This window comes from Scomber japonicus, chromosome 19, assembly GCF_027409825.1.
Source record: "Scomber japonicus isolate fScoJap1 chromosome 19, fScoJap1.pri, whole genome shotgun sequence".
Classification (NCBI taxonomy): domain Eukaryota; kingdom Metazoa; phylum Chordata; class Actinopteri; order Scombriformes; family Scombridae; genus Scomber; species Scomber japonicus.
This window is the reverse complement of record NC_070596.1, coordinates 1992867-2014460: the sequence shown is the minus strand read 5'-3', so window position 1 is coordinate 2014460 and position 21594 is coordinate 1992867. Positions and strand designations below refer to the sequence as shown.

At 39.5% G+C, this 21594-nt stretch overlaps 2 protein-coding genes across 2 annotated transcripts; both read left to right on the top strand.

The window, feature by feature from the left end:
- The first annotated feature begins 697 nt into the window (after nucleotides 1-697).
- On the top strand, nucleotides 698-13018 carry LOC128379742 (derlin-2). Its single transcript, XM_053339370.1, has 7 exons — nucleotides 698-902; nucleotides 6967-7032; nucleotides 7393-7466; nucleotides 7790-7883; nucleotides 8907-9102; nucleotides 9199-9289; nucleotides 10964-13018. Exons 1-7 carry the CDS (start codon nucleotides 810-812, stop codon nucleotides 11067-11069), a joined length of 720 nt encoding a protein of 239 aa, XP_053195345.1. The 5' UTR covers nucleotides 698-809; the 3' UTR covers nucleotides 11070-13018.
- A 494-nt stretch (nucleotides 13019-13512) lies between these two features.
- LOC128379734 (SWI/SNF-related matrix-associated actin-dependent regulator of chromatin subfamily B member 1-like) lies at nucleotides 13513-20226 on the top strand. Its single transcript, XM_053339361.1, has 9 exons — nucleotides 13513-13669; nucleotides 14640-14751; nucleotides 16055-16163; nucleotides 16762-16899; nucleotides 17027-17154; nucleotides 17245-17411; nucleotides 18374-18564; nucleotides 18835-18966; nucleotides 19453-20226. Exons 1-9 carry the CDS (start codon nucleotides 13580-13582, stop codon nucleotides 19490-19492), a joined length of 1107 nt encoding a protein of 368 aa, XP_053195336.1. The 5' UTR covers nucleotides 13513-13579; the 3' UTR covers nucleotides 19493-20226.
- The last annotated feature ends 1368 nt before the right edge of the window (nucleotides 20227-21594 follow it).

Here is a 21594-nt window from a genome sequence, read left to right as displayed (position 1 = left end):
TACATGTACAATAACAACAATAACAAAAATGCCCATTTTAATTGATGGTGTGAGATTATCAGCATCAGAGGGAACACCAAGAATATCTTAAACAAAAAGGATCTTAAGATAAATCATTCAGTAATAATACTAAAATATCAATAATTAACATGAAATAGAATAGATAAAGTAAAATGAATAATATAAAAAGGGAATACAGTATTAATTCAGCTTTTCTAAATCACTTGGAAGATTATTATTATATGTATTTTTGTGCTTTAGATACTTTGACAAGTTTTAAAGATTTTAAAACTTGAAAAACATTTTCTGAAGAAAACTAAATTGGGGGGACATTTCATTCTATTTTTGTGTATAAAAAACTTTCTTTGTTTTTCAAATTAAACCAAATATTATGTCATCTCTTGAGGGAGAAGCCGGAAATGAAGGGAATTTATCTTTCAACCATTTGTGAACATCCGACCACAAGGTATGTACGGTGTTACATAAATATAGTAGCTTCAATATTGTTTTCAATAAATGAAAAATTATTATCTTCGATGTTAAAAGGTAATCTAAGTAAATGCTATTCATAGCCTCATTATGAAATGTTCCGCTTTAAGGTAATTATAGGTAATTTAATATAGTTAGTTCTCAGTTTTATCAAATGTATTTAATGTATGATCGTTATGTTGTCGTGTCCTGCCCTGGTTGCAGATGACAGCACAACTTTAACAGCTGACGTAACAGCATCCCACGTGGGTGAACGCAACACCATTCGCCTTGTTGAATGACGTGTCAACAAAGTGCCGGAAGCTTTCAGTCGCTCCAAAATGGCTTACCAGACCTTACAGCAGGAGTATCTACAGATCCCTGTGGTTACCAGGGCATATACTACCGCCTGTGTCCTCACAACCGCTGCAGTGGTAAGACAAATGTTTAACTTCACCGTGTTAGTCAGGGCTAAGCTGAGTGTCGTTTAATAAAGCCGCGGGAACGTTAACGTGTTTACTTTGCTGCTAGCTCGGTGCTTTAGCTGTAGCCTCTCTGAGAAGGATACGTGTCCAAAGCAGGTTATCTAAGGTGTTAACGCTCTGATTCAATCACTGATCAAATTAAAAGCTGTGCTGTCTGTCTCCGGAGTCCCGTGGCTTTATTTGTAAGCCGTAAAGTAAAAGTGAAGGCTGCCGGTCAATTACGTTTCCGTAGTTGAGCAGTTTGTAGAATGGCGACGCAGCTGTATGTGTCCTGTTAATGTTAATGTTAATGCTGCATGTACCACTACTGTTTTTAACAGATGCAAAAGCCTCCTATATGACTCAATACTGTGTGTTAGGAAATGTATTCATGTTCATTCTAAACATTATATGCATCCATTAACTATGTAACGTTATCTATAAATGATAATAACAGCTGTGTGTAGTTTAATCGATAGGAATGTAACATTGGTTATAAACCGGTCATATGTATTCGCTTGAAATCTTAAAGGACACGTTCATCATTTTTCATGTGTGTCTTAGACCATCAGTCAGGTGCCCATATATACAGTAAAGATGGGTTTTCCTCTCTGTAATCATTCCTCCTGTTCATACTGACTATTAAAAGATCTCCTTCAAATGTGCTTTCAATGGAAGTGATGGAGGACTAAATCCACAGTGTGTCCACACACTCATTTAAAAGTAGATGATCAGCTTCTATTCAGCTTCATCAGTGTGAGTTAGTCATATCAAGTGATATCTGACACATTTACAGTCTTTTTACCATCAAATTCCCTCTTAGTGTTTCCTGTTGTGCTGTGGTGGAAGTATAGTAACAAAAAGAGCAACTTTGGTACTAAAAACACTGTAACGTTGAAACATAGAAGATGAAGATTTGACTCATTTGGACACGGAAGCTTTGAAATCCATTGTTACACAGAAGGAGGACTGTGGATTTTGTCCTCCATCACTTCCATTGTAAATACATTATGAAGGGATCTTCTAATATGAACAGGAGGAATGCTTACAGCAAGAAAAACAGGTTTCAATGTTCATTTGGGCTCCTGACTGTTGATTTCATTAGTAACTAATAATTCCATCTGTCAAATAATAATATAGATACATGGACAGAGGAAGAGAGAAAGATTGACTCCCATTAAAAATAATGATGTACACACAACACTGAAAGGATGACAACAATGTTTAGGTGAAGGCTCAGAGTGTGTATGAAGCGTGTGGTGTATGTGCAATCAGCTGGAATGTCACAGGAACCTTTTTCATAATTGATTTGCAGCACTGCTTCCACACAGATCACAAAAGGTGCCAGCGTCCTGTTTCACATATACGTGTTGTCACTCACAAACTGGCATGCTCATACATAGTCACAAAACATGTGGAAAAGAACAGAGAGAGGGAGTGATGATGAGTGAAACCAGCCTCTGGGTCACAAATAGACTGTTAGAGGGTTTGCATTGGCTTACCGTAACTATAGAAACCCATTGGGACTGTTGTCAAGATGCAAAGGAAGTTTTTGGTTTTTATCCCAGAAGTGGTGCTGCTGTTGCCATAGTGCTGGTAGTGTGCATGTTTTTGCATACATTAAACTATACTACAGCAATATATTATGTACCGTAGTTATTTATGAGCCATGACTGTGATTTAAAGTAATTCACATCTGTCATGCATTTGTACTGGTAATTGAACCTGCATCATCATCTTTTAAATAAATATTCTGGCTGGAGGAATAAGTAGTTACTGGGTTTTTTTTTATCCCCCTCCTGTCGTCCTCCTGGGTCAAATTGACCCCATCTCTTTTTGACTGTTCCTTCTTTCCTTCCTTCCTCCCTCTTTCTTTAATTTTTCCTTTGTTCTTCCCCTCCTTTCCTCTTTCTTTGCTCCCTCCTCCTTCCATACTTCTTTCCTCATTTCCTTCCATCCTTCTTTGCTTCCTTCCTTCCTTCCTCTTTTCCTCCTTACTCATGTCCTTCCTTCCTTGCTGCCTCCCTCCCTCCTTACTCCTTTCCTTCCTTCCTTCCTTCCTTCTGTCCTACCTTCCTGCTTTCCTTCCTCCCTCCATCCATACTCCTTTCCTTCCTTCCTTCTGTCCTACCTTCCTGCTTTCCTTCCTCCTTCCCTCCCTCCCTACTCCTTTCCTTCCTTCCTTCCTTGCTCCCTCCCTCCTTACTCATGTCCTTCCTTCCTTCCTCCCTCTCTCCATACTCCTTTCCTTCCTTCCTTCCTTCCTTCCTTCCTTCCTTCTTCCCTTCCTTCTCTCCTTCCTTCCTTCCTCTTTCCCTCCCTCCCTCCTTACTCCTTTCCTTCCTTCCTTCCTTGTTCCCTCCCTCCTTACTCCTTTCCTTCCTTCCTTCCATCCTTCCTTCCTTCCTTCCACCCTTCTTTCCTCCCTCCTGTCCTTCTTTGACCTGAGGACAGGAGGGTTAAGTGTGCTTTCAGCTTGTTTTTGAATCAGCTTTATGTCTGTGCTGAGGAGAAGTGATACACTTTGCATATGGTTCAACAAGAGTAAGCGGAGGTGAAGTAGCTGAGGATTTATTCTCTTTAGTCGGAGTGTGTGTGAGGAAGTGTGTGTACAGATGTAACACTGCACTTGACCCCAAACCACACATGCTGTGGAACAACACTCAGAGTTGAGACTGTTGGTTTTTCTTGTGAGGCAGTTTTCACAGTTTCATTTCTACCGCTGCACGTTCTCTACACTGATTGGCTGACTCTTAGCTTCACGCAGCTGGCGGCTCCTCATAGGCCAGTGCTCTAATCTGATGGAGAGAAAAATAATCCATGTTGTCCTGTGAAGTTGTCATTTCCACAAAAATGATAAAGGATTGTGGTAATACCTTAAATGCATCAGTCTTTTGACCAATTACAATTAAAGTGAGTACAATAACAATGACTTATTGTACAAAAAATCATCAAGGATTACTTCATAACTTCATAATAATAATAATAATTAAAACTGCAAGCAGTGATGAACGGGCCCTCGCGCCTCCACGCACCGCCTTGTACGCGCATGTCGGTGCATGCTGCAGTCACATAGCAGACACAGCGGGCACGTAGACGTCTTGGCACCGGGGCTTGTAATGAACACTGTGTGATGGGGCTAAGTCACATTGCATGTGTCCACTAGGTGGTGCTAGAGATCACCCACCAATTACATGTCATGTTGCAGTGTATGATGTAGAGAACACATCCTCTAAATTTCATGTAAATCGGATAATGTTTGTCATATGAGGCTGACTTCCTGTGTCCAGTAGGTGGCGCTGTGTATATGAAGCAGTATTGATGCATAGATGTGTTCAGGGCGGGACCCTCTACATGCGTGATCAATTTGGTGTAGACGGGACAATGTCTGTAGGAGTTATAAGGACTTCCTGCTTCATGGCGAAGCATCGAAATTGTTTGCACAGCCACGCCCAACAGGAAGAAGTCATAAAAAAGCTTTTGATAACTTGTCATCTCCAATGTCTCAAGCTGACTCTGTGTGAATTTGAAGTGGATGGGATGAAATCTCTAGGAGTAGTTCGTTCAAATATGAGGCGTGGAAATGACCAAAACACTCACCAAAATTGAGCATTTTTCCCAAGATGGCCGACTTCCTGTTGGACTTAGGGTATGGGTCCAAATAGCGTTTTTGTGCGTCTATGTCAATCGGGAAGTCTGAGGTTCAATTTTGAAATATTGAAGGGGGCGCTATTGAGCCATTTAGTCACACCCATCCCATTGAAGTATATAGGATGTTAAATGACCCCACTCCAGACGTGTGTGTTGAGTTTCGTTACCGTGGAGGCATCCTTTGCCCCTTAAAAGTGTAATCGTATTTCATGGCGTTGAATGCGTTGTCATGGCAACAGTATTTGATGATGGGTCACGAGTTGCAGAATGTAGCATCACCAAGGTCTCATGTCTCAGCTGAGTCAATTTCAGGTGTAAATACTTAAGATTATGGGAGTAATTAGTGAAAGAATGAAGCAAGTGACTTCCTGTTGCCAGTAGGGGGCGCTATGACTGTAACAAAATATGAGACTGTACATTTTTTCAGACTGGGACACTGAACAAGCATATTAAATTTGGAAAAGCTCAGACCATGTGGAGTCAAGTTATGAGGGTTTGAATTTTCATGGCGAAGGATCGAAATTCGCCACATCACCACGGCAACCAGGAATGACGAGGGAAAAACCTTTTGATAACTTTTCATCTCCAATGTCTCAAGATGATCCTGTGTGAATTTGAAGTGGATGGGATGAAGATTATGGGAGTAATTAGTGAAAGAATGAAGCAAGTGACTTCCTGTTGCCAGTAGGGGGCGCTATGACTGTCACTAAATATGAGACTGTACATGTGTTCAGAGCAGGACCCTGAACAAGCATCTGAAATTTGATAAAGCTCAGACAATGTGGAGTCAAGTTATGAGGGTTTGAAATTTCATGGCGAAGCATCGAAATTCGCCGCGTCACCACGGCAACCAGGAATGACGGACGAAAAAGCTTTTGATAACTTTTCATCTCCAATGTCTCAAGATGACTCTGTGTGAATTTGAAGTGGATGGGAAGAAAACTCTAGGAGTAGTGCATTCAAATATGATGCCACAATTTGCATTAAAATCAATATTTTGATTCAAAATGGCCGACTTCCTGTTGGTGTTAGGGTATGTGTCCAAGAGACTTTTTGGTGCGTCTTGACATGTTGAACATGTGTACCAAGTTTCGTTTCTCTATGTCAATCTGTCACGAGGGGCTCGCTTTTATTGATTTTGCAGGTGGCGCTAGAGAGCCATTTTGCCTCGCCCATTTATGCAAACCATAAAATATCAAATTTTTCGCCGGGTCTGACTTGCATGCAAACTTTGGTGAGTATCGGGGCACGTTTAGTGGGGGAAAGAGGCAGTTACTTTGTCAGAAGAAAAATAAAGAGAATAATAATAATCATGGCAAAAACAATAGGGCTTCGCGCTGGTCAGCGCTCGGGCCCTAATAATAGACTCCTGTAAACAACTAAGTGAATAGGATAATGTATCACACCTGCTGATGCTGATGCAATTGAGCTAAGTGAACCTGAAGAAGCACAGTAAAGTCAGTTCAGTGTGTGCTGGTTTATTTGGACTTTTCACTGAATCCTTTCATACTGTATGAAAATTGACAGCTGTACATGTCTATTGCCATGTGTTTTAGTGAAATGAATAGTTCATAGTTTTAATAAGGATTTCTTTTTATGATGTAGCAGTGAAGACTGATGGCTCTAATGGTTATATAATAAACCCCACACTTCCATAAAGTTATAAAATACATTTCCATCATTATTGCTATGTTATATTTTCATGTCTTAGGTCAAATAGGACATGATATTGTGTGATAGGAGCTGTTTTTGGTGTAAAAGCTAAAAAATACACTCTCTCTGCTCTCTGAAACATGAATCAAGGTTTAATCACATTTATTGATCCATCAGATCAACTATTGATGCTTTATAAACACATCTGTGCTTCAAAATGTGGGATTCTTAGACCGGGTCAAAATTGACCCAGAACATTCTGCAGGGGTTTATCATATGAATATTATGAAGCTTGAAGATGTTCCTGCAACGGACCAAAAAAATACTGGCTGTGTCTACTGCATCAATCTTTTGTTGTACTCACCTATATGCAGATGTGTACACATGTGGAATCTTTCATGTTAATAGACACATGTATGATTTAATAGAGAGAGTTTTGGTTAAACCAGGCAATGAGAGTGATAAGTGCATTTATATCCACATATTCAAATATTCTGTTAATGAGCTTATGCAGTTTATGATAACCAGAATAATAATAATAATAATAATAATAATAATAATAATAATAGAGTATTGGTTTAAAGCAGTAGTTGCATGTATCATAGGAGCCAGCAACAGGCTTAGACACAAAGGTGTTACTTAATGTTTGTCAAATGTGGATCATTTTATGAAGTTCTTTGTCATTATTGTTACAGTCTATAACTTTATCTTTGTCTTCTTCTTCTCACAGCAACTAGAGATCATCACACCCTTTCAGCTATACTTCAATCCAGATTTGATTCTACGGAATTACCAGGTGAGTAATGTGACCCACCTCTCATCTTCATCTTCATCATTCTCAGGGGGCAGCTTCAGGGCATGGAACCTGACTTATTCAGCCAACATGAAGTGAGAAATAAAGACATCTCTCACACAGACTGCCAGTAGTTTTTCACATTGTTATTAAAATGAAATAGAATTAGTTCTGCTCACACAAGCATCCAACTACTGTAAGCCTAACAGATATCTTTCACATGTCATGTGACCTGCCAAAACCTTTCATCATTATTCAAGTAGAGTTTCTTAAATATTTTTTAAATCAAGGAAACATCTGGATTTGTGTGTCGTACTGTATACATGTAAGTTATGTTCAGCTCAATCTTCTCTTTTTTTCTAGGTATGGCGGCTAATAACCAACTTCCTGTTTTTTGGTCCAGTTGGCTTCAATTTCCTGTTCAATATGATTTTTTTGTATCCTTTTCAGTTCTGTTTCACTGCATGTGGAGTGAGTTTGCATACTTTCTGTTTCACAGGGAACATGTGTTTCAGAGATGTTAACTACATTTTCAACAGTAGCATTATGTCCAAAGTGTAGTCACATCAGTTTTTTAGTATCACACACCACACATTTGCTTTGGATCGTATATAGCATGTACAATGAGAAACGTACTCAGTCTTCTCTGTCATTCAACCAATAACACAAACATGTATTTAGTGGCAGTTCTTTGAGGAAATGTGTAAAATGGTTATAGCAGACTGTGTGTGTGTATATTTCCTTAACCCTTTGCTTTCAGGTACAGATACTGTCGTATGCTAGAGGAGGGCTCTTTCAGGGGACGCACGGCTGACTTTGTCTTCATGTTCCTGTTTGGTGGGCTTCTGATGACTGTATCCTTCATATGAAAGTGTCATTAAGAAAAACATTTGAACTTATCCATAAAGAGGTCCTTATTGAACAATTCAGTGACCAGTATGTCATTTATTACTTTAAGTGACCTCAACATTGACAGAAAAAAGAAGTGTAGCAAAGTGTATCAATCAATCTTTATTTGTATAGCGCCAAATCACAACAGAGTTATCTGGGAGTTGAGAGAAGAGAGAGGAAGGATAGAGGAGAGAAGCACAATGAAAATCAACAATGAAGCTAGAAGGTCCAGGACTGGAATCTGTCATCCGGACGTCTACAGGCCCAGATTACCTGTGAGACCAGAAAGCACAGACAACTCGGGGGAAGAAGTTTAGCTTATTGAATGCATTAATAGAACATGAATGTTAATGGATATAGATGGATGGATAGAGAGAGAGAGGGAGGAGGAGAGAGGAGCTCAGTGCATCATGGGAGTCCCCCGGCAGTCTAAGCCTATAGCAGCATAAGCTAAGAGTTCTAAGAGCTCTAACTATGAGCTTTATCCAAAAAGGAAAGTTTTAAGCCTACTCTTAAACGTAGAGAGGGTGTCTGCCCCCCGGACCAAATCTGGAAGATGGTTCCACAGGAGAGGAGCCTGATAGCTGAAGGCTCTGCCTCCCATTCTACTTTTAGAGATACTAGGAACCACAAGTAGGCCTGCATGCTGGGAGCACAGTGTTCTAGTAGGTACATAAGGTACTATAAGCTCTTTAAGATATGATGGAGCCTGATCATTGAGAGCTTTGAAGGTGAGGAGAAGGATTTTGAATTCTATTCTGAATTTTGTATGTGAATAAGAATCAGTACATTCCAATGTGTCCAATAATTATAAATAACTATAAATAATGAAGCACATAGAACAAAAAAAAGAATCACATATTACAAAATGCTGCCCATGAAACTTTAAAAAAGTTTATGGGCCAGGCTCTGTTTAGAGGTGCAGTCCTCACAATGACCAGTCAGTAGAATTGGTGCATTTGCCATGTTCTTTAACAAGGTTTCAGATATTTGGGACGTTTGTGAGCCTGGTGTTCCTGGGCCAAGCCTTCACTATCATGCTGGTGTACGTGTGGAGTCGACGAAACCCCAACGTGCGCATGAATTTCTTCGGGCTGCTGAATTTCCAGGCACCCTTCTTACCCTGGGTGCTGATGGGATTCTCACTTCTGCTGGGCAACTCCATCATCGTGGATCTTTTAGGTATTCTATCACTGATCTTACTGATACTTATAAAGACCAGAAGGGAGTGAGACGGTTGGTGGACAGTTTGAATAATACTTTTTTACCTTTGTTCAGGTATCGCTGTTGGTCATGTGTACTTCTTCCTGGAGGATGTTTTCCCCAACCAGCCAGGTGGTGGAAGGTGGCTCAAGACCCCATCTATCATGTGAGTCTCTAGCTTCTTTTAACACTTCAGGTGAATAAAAGTGAAAGCCCTGAAGCTTTACTAGCAGCCTTGTTCAACACACTTTGCAGTTTGTTGTGCTTTAATTGTGTGTGAGATAATGGGTAAGTCAGTGTAAAGGCACCCTAAGCCTAATAGATGGTATAATGTTGATAGGGTTAGGGCACAGAAGTAATAGTACATGATAAGAAATAGGCCTGTAACAATAACTACTTATTTGTTAGACGATATATTGTCTCAGAAATAATTGTGATAAACGATATTATTGTCATTTGAAGATGATTTTATACCACTGATATAATGATAGTATAATAGTATAATAATGTAAGGGGGGTGGGGGGTGGGATTGGAGAGTGGGTGCTACACTTGTGTCATCATGGTTGGGGACAGAGTTATTTCCCTTGAATTCTTCTACAGTCTCCACTCAGGACTACACAGTGAGGAATGGAGGACACTACTAGCTTAGCTAATGTGACATGAATAGCCTCTTAACTGCTAATGTGAAGTGTGGTAATGATCAAGCTCATGTCCATGTATCATATGATAAGTTCATATATAGACATGATGATGCTTATAATTACGTTATTGTACGATAAGTACAATATAAAATAAAATAGTAAAAGAATATGAGATTAATTAATTGGTATAAAAACAATGAAATAAATATTAGCTCCTGAGCAGGGAAGCCAAACCAATCTCACCAGCTGAAAGAAGAAAGAGAAACATCAAAACATCTGGCCAGTGGTCCAGATGTTTTGATCTGGACCACGGTGTTGGACAGAGAGACTGACCCACATGGGCACTCTAAATGATGTGTATTGTCTTTATTTACATGGATGTTGGTTTAAAGAATCATCACATCCACTAAGAAAACTTGGGTATGGCTTAACCCTCCTGTTGTGCTTGAGTAGGAAGGAAGGAAGAAAAAGGAGGGAGAGAAGTAGGAAGTAAGGAAAGGAAGGAAGGAGGGAGGGAAGGAAGGAAAGAAGGAGGAAGGGAGGAAGGAAGGAAGAAAAAGGAGGGAGAGAAGGAGGAAGGAAAGGAGGGAGGAGGGAAGGAAAGAAGGAAGGGGAGGAAGGGAGGAAGGAAGAAAGAAGGGAGGGAAGGAAGGAAGGAAGAGTCAAAACAGATGGGTCAATTTGACCCGGGAGCATAACAGCAGGGTTAAAGACTGTGTAAAGTGAATTCAGACATTTTCTTCTAAACACATTAAATAGGTCATAAATGTATTTCTAAAAAAGGTGTAAAAAGCATTTCAATCATTTAGATTTGAATTGTGGAGCTAGGCTTCACAAACTGTGTTTCAACATTTCTGTGCCGTCGAGTTAGCCGCTGATCTAGCAGCAGAAAGCTCTCAGACATAGCGTCCATGTTTCTGGTAGAGGTGGTGACTTTGATTGACAGGTGACACTTGGTAGGGGGCGGGGCTTCAGCGAACTCGACGGGCACTCCCACAGCGTTTGGGAGCAGAGAAAGAGACTGATTTTTACACAACTTTGAAGCCTAATTTCATATATTTGGTGATTTTTTTAATCATTCAAATTAGGCAGGGTGGTTAACAACACACTTTTCTGTGGTATGTCAAACTCAGAACACATATTTATTCTTACTTTACATAGACTTTAATAAAACCCTCTGTGTATCTCCCTCCCACAGAAAGATGCTGTTTGACACTCCAGAGGAAGACGCCAACTACAACCCTCTGCCAGAGGAGCGCCCAGGAGGTTTCGCCTGGGGAGAGGGACAGCGTCTCGGAGGTTAAACCTGCTCCCAGATCAGCCCTGATCCACAGGTCACTTTCATGGACATTCCCTCCGACAGATGAAGGGGGATGAACGTGGTCTTTGTCCTTGGCGTATTTGTTTAGTTCTGGACAAAGATGCCAAAACAAGCCAGAACTTGTCTGGAGATAACCATCTGTTGTCTTTTTGTATATGGGCTTAAATCATCCTCAGAAAAAAAAACTCTTCTCGATGCCAGATCGTTGCTCAAAGACTATTTTAGAGGACACAAGCTTCGGATGGACGGCGAGCCTTTTAGGGCTCAGGTTGATGTTTGTCTAACACCTCGGGAAAAAAAATTGACATACAACTGTCGTACAAAAGAAGCAAAAAAAAAAAAAAATGACAGCAGTAAAATATTATGAAAAATGAATTTATTCAGATGGCGAGTGCTTTTTTTTTTTCTTCTTGCATTTCACTTTTTTAAAGAATAAATGTGTGTGGCAAATGATGCTTTGGTTTCATCTCTTTTGACTGTTGTAGTATTGCATGAAACCAAAGAAGAGTCAACATATATTAGAAGAATTGAGCCATACGCATTAATATTATGCTCAGTAGAGAATTATTCCATGAGTTATTATGGAAGGTAGGGTCATTCTCTTTACACAGCAGCTCAGTTACTGCAGGGTTTGTTCTTCAGGCTTTGTGTGTCAGCACATTCAACATGAAATAAACTAATGGAGACTGAATTAAAGTGCCATGTCTAAGCTTTAATCAAAGCTTCACATCAGTATAGAAAGAAGTATGTGGAAGATAAAGCATTTTAACATGTTGGGAACCAAATTTAAAATTGTTGAAACAATTGAACAGATACACATGAAGTCCAACAAAATAATCATGTTTAATATTAAATGGAAAAAACTTTCACAATCAAAGCCTGGCTGAAGTCTTGGAGTCATAAACAGCAGACGCTTTGTGTCTTCTCTGCTGATTCTCCCACAGACAGTTTCAGGCATGTTGATCGTGGGCTCTCTCCGCCTCTAGTCTTGTTTCCAGCAGGTGGAATGCAGTTCAATCGGACTGAGATCTGGTCATCAAGTCTTCTCCTCCTACATCCTGCAGAGCATTCTTGATGTGACATTCTGTGTGCGCTCACAAAGGGCTTTTTATTTACTGCACAAGTATCACAAAACTTCCACAATCTACCAGCTTGTTTGTCATTTTATAGTTTTCCTGAGCTCACCTGCTTCTTTTTTTCCCCACAGTTTTCTACATATATTGATGTAAACCAACTCAAATGAAAGCTGACTTGGCACTTAAATGTAGCATCCATAACTTTACTTAAAATTGAAAAACAGAGCCTGAAGAACAGAAAGTGTGTAACTGTCCAAATCCTTACAGTCTTAACTGTATATCACATTTTGTACCATGTTCTCCATTTCATTCAAGTTTTTCTTTCTTTCATTTCATTCAAACGGCCTTAAATCTTGTAGGTGTGTGAACCAATCAGCTTTCAAAAAGGGTGTGTGAGTAATGCCTTTTATTTGTATGTGACAATGCTTCTGTTTGTATATCATGGATACTGCACACTTTTATTTATTTCTTTATTTTTCTGTTGCATGTGACCCAGTTTCATGTGTAGAAGGTATAAATCCCATTCTTTCTCTTGAGAAAGGGATGAAAGAAGTTATGATTCTTGGCAATAGCAAAACAAAGTATTTCATGAGCCTTTAGTAGAGTTATTAATAATATACTGTGGGCTGAGAAGAGTTATGGACTGTAAACTTTTTCTAAAACTAGAGCTGATTGTGCTGTTATTGTTTTGTTTTTATTTTACTTTGCTTTTTGTTTTGTTTTTTAAAACATTGCAGTAATAAATACAAAATGTAGTTGAATTCTACTTCTACATCTATAAATGACCTTTCAAAAATCCAAGTTTTAATCAATATATTGTACCGTATTTCACTGTAATTTTAAGTACTTTTCATTCATGTCATTCATATTTTCATTCATATGTATGTTTTGATCTATCTGATTGATTATATTGTTTTTGTTGTCATACAGCACATGAGATTAACAAGAAAATGTTCAGTAATGAGATTCAGAGTTAAATCTTTATTTTATATGTGATTTGATTATTTCAAATCTCTCTCCCGTTACATCAGTAGGTGGTGGTAATGTACTTTTGTAAATTGTTTCTCTACCTTTACATGAAGGAAGAGTAAAGCCAATGCAGCGTTTAATATTTTCTGAAGAAGAAAAAACCCTTTAATAACACCATCTCTTGGGTGTGTTCACGTAACATTTCTAAAGTGTGGATTGAATCGCGGATTTTGCATTTTTTTCTGAAGATTTCTGATCATTTTAATATCGATTTACACTTTATGTGCATATCTGCTTTCAGTTGGTGTTTTTTAAAGGCAGAAGAGCTTCAGTGCGCGCTATTTTCAAGCTCAACACTCTGATGTCCCATATTTGTCCTAGACCTGAAACACATCTGGAGGAAAGCAGGCTGTCTACGTGTAGTTAGCCTGTTAGCGACTGCGTAAAGATGCAATTGGCTCTTAGTAAAACGTTTGGCCAGAAGCCAGTTAAATTTCAATTAGAACAAGATGGGGACTTCTATATGGTTGGGTCTGAGGTATGTAACTATCCACTTAATGCTTTGCGATGCTTAATTTAGCTGTGTAATGTTAGCCTCAGTTACCCATTCTTCTGGCTAGTTGGTGCTAGCGTGCTAACAAGCACCCATTGATGGCTGCGTAAACAAAGAAATGGCTCACAGCGAAGGTCTGGAGGGTCTCACAGGGTAACGTCAGGTCAACAACTAGTACATGAAGCATCTTTTATCATTCATGCTGCTCTAACAGAAATAAATAACAGCTGACTGATTAAGCTGTTTTGCATTAACTTGTCATTCCAGCTAGTTAGTTGTACAGGACCACTAACGTTAAGTTAGCTGCATCACTGTGAAGTCACGTTAACGCGCTAAACGGTCACAACGTGTTTTTTTCTCTAATATTTAACATGACAATTCTTAACAGGTCATGCTCATGTGATTCAGTATATTTAAGAGTGATCCAGTAGATGACATGAAGCCAAACCACTGAGTTAATCGTATTGATTTGAAAGTAAAGGTGAAACATCTCCTGTAGTGGTGAGAAGTGTGCTGGATGATGCTGGATGTGTGTGAAGAAGAGGCTGCTCATGCTCCCTGTGGGCTTTATGTGTGGAGATGTATTAAAGGACAACTGCAACTTTTTCTCTTTTCAACCTTGTCTCACTGCTCAGTCAGTAAGTGAGTGAGTGGAAAAAGCTTCTGGGCTTTGATGAACCAAAGTGAAGCTTTTTTCACCACCAAATTAAACACTATGACAAGTGTTAAACCAGTAGAAATACACAATCCCACCATGAAGCTGATGGAGGCAGCATCTTGCTCTGAGGGTTAAATCAAAGTTGACCACATGTGTAAAGCTGATGCAGACACACCCAGTTATTGAATGTGTATTAATAGAACTTGTATAATATACACATGTGTAGAGATTTGTTTCCTCCTATAGGAACACTCACATACACTTTGAGTCACAGAACATCTGCCTTCTGTTCTCCAGGTTGGAAACTATCTGCGTATGTTCAGAGGCTCTTTGTATAAAAGATACCCATCTTTATGGAGGCGGCTGGCCTCAGTGGAGGAGAGGAAGAAAATTGTAGCGTCGTCACATGGTAAGTGCTGACATCAGTCGGTCTGGAGGCTCCATAGGTTATGTGGTGATAGAAGTATTCCAGATGAAAATTTATGCTTTAATCAAGTGTCCAGCTAGACTAGAAACTTTCAAAAACGCCTAAACATTAAGATATGATCTCAAATGAAAGTAGAAAGTAAAATGAGTGAATGAGTTTTTAATAAGATTTCATTTTATTGTATTTGAGTGCTTGTATATTTTATAGATTTTTATTGATCTTATAAATGTCAGTCTGCTGACACTGTAATTGATTTGATCGATTGCTCTGATTGCTGAAGTCTTACAGATTTTATAGAATTTGTTGATTTTCATTGATTGCCTGTTTGCACTGTCTTAATGTTTTCATTTTGTTGCCTAGTATGACCTGCTGATTGTATGCTCTGTGTGAAGCACTTTGTAACACAAGTCTCAATCAATCAATCAATCAATCTTTATTTGTATAGCGCCAAATCACAACAAAGTTATCTCAAGGCACTTTACACATAGAGCAGGTTCTAAACCAAACTCTTCAGGTTTTAACTTTAAAGAGACCCAACATTCCCACATGAGCAACAGTGGCGAGAAAAAACTCCCTTTTAACAGGAAGAAACCTCAGGCAGAACCAGACTCAGAAGTGGGCGGACATCTGCCTCGACCGGTTGGGGTTGAGAGGAGAGAAAGGAAGGATAGAGGAGAGAGACACAATGAAAATCAACAATGGAGCCAGATGGTCCGGGACTGGACCATCTGGCATCATCTGCCATCTAAAAAGTGATCTATAAATAAAGATTATTATTATTATTATTATTATTATTATTAATAATAAAACATATTAATATTTTGTAAAGGCATTAATATCATCTTTTACATGTACCATTATAAATACCCAGAGTCTGATCAGTGAAAATCCTCCAGCATACAGGAGGTGATGGAGGTGTGAACTTGTGGTCAGTCACAGCTTCCAGGGTTAATCAGAGAACCTCTACCACAGTTATGTCACAGTAGTGCTGTGGTTACAGTTACAGCAGCTTCCACCTCACTTCCACATGTAGCAAACATGTCAGCAACAGTAACTACAACCTGACTGGGTTGAGTAAACAGTAACATATAAAAGTAGGATCTACTACAGGAGTATAATATTAGATTACATAGCAGTGTACGGTTTTGTGGTCAGTCAATGTAATGTTTAGTTTCTCTGATGTGTGAGAGGTGCAACATGTTGCCCCAAAGCTTTCATGCACTTTATATTTACCACTTAAAATGTGCAATTAAGTTAGTGTCTTTTTGACTTTGTGTGTCTGCAGCCACCAGTGTCACTCTGCTCAAAGCCTCAGAGTGTGAAGAGATCTTCGAGGGTAATGATGAGAAATACAAGGCGGTGTCCATCAGCACAGAGCCTCCTGCTTACCTCCGGTAACTTCTGTCTTCTTTATTTATTATTATTGTTATTTTTTATATAATTTCCCCTTTTCATTATTATTATTATTACAGACTGTATATACAATACAAATAATATGCACACACACACACACACACACACACAAAACATATATGCACAATAATATAACAAACAATACATCAATCAAAAAATGTTTTAATTTTGTTTCAATTTGTTTGTTTTTTTCTGGACCAAACAAATAAGTATGAAATCTGAAATCAGTTGTACTACAGGTATATAATATTTAGCTGCCTTGGATATTTGATTATAGCAAAGGAAGCGCTCCAAAATACAGAAAATAACCCAGATGACATCATACAGAAAGCTGTGTAATTTGAAAGAAATTGACATTTACAGACCAGGGAGGATTTAATGTCAGTATTAAGGTGGATTTTGGGAATTGTTGGATCCAGCTTTTATGGAGCTTGATGTGTATTAGAGACTAAAAAGTGTGAATATCTCAGCCTCTGCTTCATTGATTCTGGTCATTCAGTCTGACAGCTGTATGGAAGTACAGTACTGGATCACTGGAGCTTACCTCTCAACATCATGTTTCTGATCCTTTCTATAAAGGGAGCAGAAAGCAAAGAGGAGCAGTCAGTGGGTCCCCACTCTGCCCAACAGCTCCCACCACCTAGACGCTGTGCCCTGCTCCACCACCATCAACCGCAACCGCATGGGACGAGACAAGAAAAGGACCTTCCCTCTGTGGTGAGACAGCTGTTTGTTTGCATCAGTATGGTGAAGCTGTAACAAACATGTACACAACAGCCTCTTTATGTTTTTGAATGACTTCTATATTGAGTGAAGTTGTGTTGTGTGTGTGTGTGTCTCTCAGCTTTGATGACCATGATCCTGCAGTGATCCATGAGAACGCAGCCCAGGTAGAAGCTCTGGTTCCCATTCGTCTAGACATGGAGATAGATGGACAGAAGCTGCGAGATGCCTTCACATGGAACATGAACGGTATAAACATCCCGGCATACACTACTGTCTTGAGTTCTCCTCTTTTTGAATATTTCACCTAACCTCACTGATCCCTCCTCCTCCTCTCAGAGAAACTGATGACTCCAGAGATGTTTGCAGAGATTCTGTGTGATGACCTGGACCTGAACCCTCTGGCCTTCGTCCCAGCCATCGCCTCTGCCATCCGACAGCAGATTGAGTCCTACCCCACTGACAGTATACTAGAGGAGCAGGCAGACCAGAGAGTCATCATCAAGGTGGGTGCTGGACAAAAGAGTCTTCAGAGGTAGAGTGGAGGAACAGGACAGTATCCATGGATATGATTTGCACATCACACCATTTCCTGCATGATAGAAACCAGTAAACACCTCATCCTGTTTCTTATCATTCTCTGCCATGTGTGCATATATATATCATCACGTTATGTTGAGCACTGTTTCCCACAGAATCAGATTGTATTTGTGCTGGTAGCTGACTGTGGACTTGTATGGGATATTGTTGTAATGATTTTAGCATCAAATTATTAACTCGTGTGCCTCACTTAGGACATTTTTGGCTTTTTTATTTTTATTTCAGTCAATTTATAATAGGTCTATAATACACTGCATAGATACAATTGTTCCTCTAAGAGTCTTGGGGACAAAAATGTCCCTAATGTCCCTTTCCCTAAGGAATCCTGCGTAACACTTTTTAAAATGAGGCACAAGGGTTTAAAATGTTGCAGTAAGAGAAAAAATACAAAAAAATACACTTTCACATTTTAAACAACCTTCAAGGCCATTTGCGTAGAGATTTCAGAGTTTACGAGGTGCACCTGAATGCACCATGAAGTCCTCTGTTTTTACAGTCTATGGACCACGCTTTACAAAGCTTTCCAGTTTTATTTGGGTTGGGCCGCCACTAACAAATAAAGGTATGGGAAATCCTGTCTGTCTAATCATAGGTCAAGATGTTGCAAATACCCAAAAATATCAACCAGTTTTTCTCATTCAGCAACTCAGCACTGCACAAATGTTGGTGGCACATTTTCTCATACACACATGTTAAATCAATAGTCCAGTCCTATTTTCTACATCTTAGAAACATTTCAAAGATTAGACATTTTCTGTCTGCCAAAATTCTTCTGTGCCTTGTTTTTATTGTAAAGCACTTTGTAACTGTGTTTTTTTTAGAGGTGCTATATAAATAAAATGTCTTATCATTGTTGTGTTTTCCGCAGCTGAACATCCACGTGGGCAACATCTCTCTAGTGGATCAGTTTGAGTGGGACATGTCAGAGAGGGAGAACTCCCCAGAGTCTTTTGCTCTGAAGCTCTGCTCTGAGCTGGGTCTGGGTGGAGAGTTCGTCACCACCATTGCCTACAGCATCCGAGGTCAGCTCAGCTGGCACCAGAGGACCTACGCCTTCAGGTAACACACACACACACACACACACACACACACACACACACACACACACACACACACACACAGAGAACTATTAGTGGCTTCAGTGGTTTAAACGCACATTGTTCCTTTCCTCCCAACAGCAGAAACATTGACAGGACATAGAAAACAGTAAAAGTGACTTTTTAGATTTCTGGAGGACTTCATCAGACAGTTGTGAAGTACTTGGTGTGTACTGTAATCTGTAATCTGTTGTGACTTACTGATTGATGTGCTGCTGCTTGTAATTGGCAGTGAGAACCCGCTGCCCACAGTAGAGATCGCCATCCGCAACACAGGCGACGCAGACCAATGGTGCCCCCTGCTGGAGACCCTCACAGACGCTGAGATGGAGAAGAAGATCAGAGACCAAGACAGGAACACAAGGTGAGACAGTCACATACAGACAGAAGGTCTGCTGAGTCAGCAGTTACAGGAGCCGTGGGTTAAATGCCACAGCTGGCGGCTGGAAGGAGACAGCAAACTTTAATGAACAAAGCTGTCTTTGTTTTTATGATGTTACAATTCACCATGGCAACGGGCAAGTAAAAGGCAGAGCTTTCATTTGAATCCAGTGATGTTGGAAATTATATAAATACATCTACAAATCAGTGCAGCAGCAGCAAAAAACACACATGTAGCCTTTTATTCTACATAAGTTTGTAATATATTTATTGTGTGGGATAGCCTCAACTATAAGTGTTAGATTAGTTTGATAACTGTGTTCTCCCTTCACTAAATCTGTTTATATATTTAGTCTATACCAGTCTAATTAGAGGAGGTTCAGATCATCCTGCAGTTTTATCAGAATGTTGAAATAATGTATAATGAATAATAATGTATAATAATAATGAGTTCAATGTGTTTTTTTAGGCGTATGAGACGACTGGCCAACACCGCCCCCTCCTGGTAGAAAGTAGCATTAACCTGTATCAGATGACATGACCTCTGGAGGCTCCTGTTACTTTGAAATGGTCAAGCAAACTTACACACACACACACACACACACACACACACACACACACACACACACAGGTAATCCACAAAGCATCTGGACGTTCCTGTTAGCATGAATGCATTCACACACCTGCCTTTCATCTACACACACACACACACACACACACACAGGCATTCCTCTGCTCACACACACTCTACCATCCTCATGTTTCATTTTGCCTTCAGCACATCAGTCATGGCAACATTTATGTGAGGAGTGTTCACAGACGCTCTGCATCACAGTTCAACACACTGAGCTTAATGTAACTGTATGAATGGTGTGTGACAACATACTGATCTGGACAGCATGTGTATGACATCACAACGGTAACTGAAAGCTTCCCACTTCTATCACATCTATGGATTAGAGGTTGGTTGTTTTCACTGGCTACCATGGCAACACTGGTGATAACTAATAACATTAACCATGATGTGTTCACAGCCCTGCACTGACAGTGCAGTCAGATAGAATGAAGTCATTATAAATATGAAAGCTACTATAGGTCAAAACATCTGCTGTGAAAAAGATGGTTAGTAGTGTCAAACTGATCGCACACATCAGTAATTAGTTGGTGGATTTTACCCCATAAAAGAGCAAATGACTCTGCTTAAAACTTCAACACCAAAGCAGATGAAAACAGTTAGTGTGAAAGTGTTTGAGGGCTCTATGTTTGACTTTTATGAAGTGTGCATAAAAGGCTCAAAGTCTGGAACTCCACAAACTTTAAGGACTTTAAGACTTAAAAGAATAATCCCCAGTGCATAGCATGACATGATTTCCACATTTGTTGATCTTATCAGGGAATCAACAAAAACCACTCCAAAGCCCCATTTCACAAAAGCAAATATGCAAGTTTGTAGGCTGCTGCTTTCACTCAGTCAAAAAAAAAAGCATAAGGATGACGTATCATAGTTTCTCATCTCTCCATCATGCTGTTTGTTATGAGGGAGGAAAGGCATCAAAATTGGAAATGTCATGGTAGTCTGGTAGTGTTATTGTAATGATGGAATAAATTCTCCTTTTTCTAACAGTGCATCAGTGTTTTGATTGACTGGCTAAACACATCAGCACACAGGTGAGTCTGAGCTGACAGGAAACAGAAGAGCAGATATTTGAGGACTAAAAGTGTTGACATAGTAACTGTGATGTCAGTAGATGGGCTGTAGAATACACCATTTGTCACTTGAACAAACTCGTCTACAAATAAAAACACTATCAGATTAATTTGACATGTAGTAATCTATGGCCAGTTTGCATGTGTAAAATCAACCTGGTGATGTCACCGCTGTCCAGACAGGTCATTGGACACTGAGGCTGGTATTTGCATTCAATCAGAGAGTTGTTGTGGTTTTAGTATGTAGCCTCTGAGCTCTGATTCTGATGTGTTCCATTCACCAGTGTTCATCTGCATGCTGAAACATAGCTAGCTCATACTGTTTGCTGTGCATGAGGGAAGCAGCTGTTCCCATAGTTGTGTGTTGCACTGTGCCTCACACTGTCAGTGTCAGCAGGCTTAAGCCTTTGTGTCACTGCTGCTGTGCTCGGGTAGGACAGAGGATTTTTTTTTAAAAACTAAAAAAAACCAAGCTGACGTGAACCGATGGTGTCTTTTAAAGTGTTGACTTTTCAACTTGAACATACTCCATAGAATGATGTAAACGTATGTACTGATGCTTCTTGTTATCTTTGTTTTGTAAAATTGCTTTACCTTTATAGTGGACTTGGTTTTTTTTATATGAAAAGTAACAATAAAGGAACTTGTTTAAAATGTGTTGTGTTTTTTATTGTGGCTATTAAGAGGATTTCTCTCAAGTAAGAGAACAGCTTTAATAAAGGTACAGAAATACAACTCACCACCCCTATGAAAAATAACTTTATTAATGATATACAGTCCCTGACAAAAGTCTTATCCATTTTGTAGAAACAACAGCGTAGAACCTGACTTTTAATTAATCCATTGGTTTTAGAAATGGCTCATATGAAAGCTAAAACTCTCCCAAATTATGTTTAATGTACAA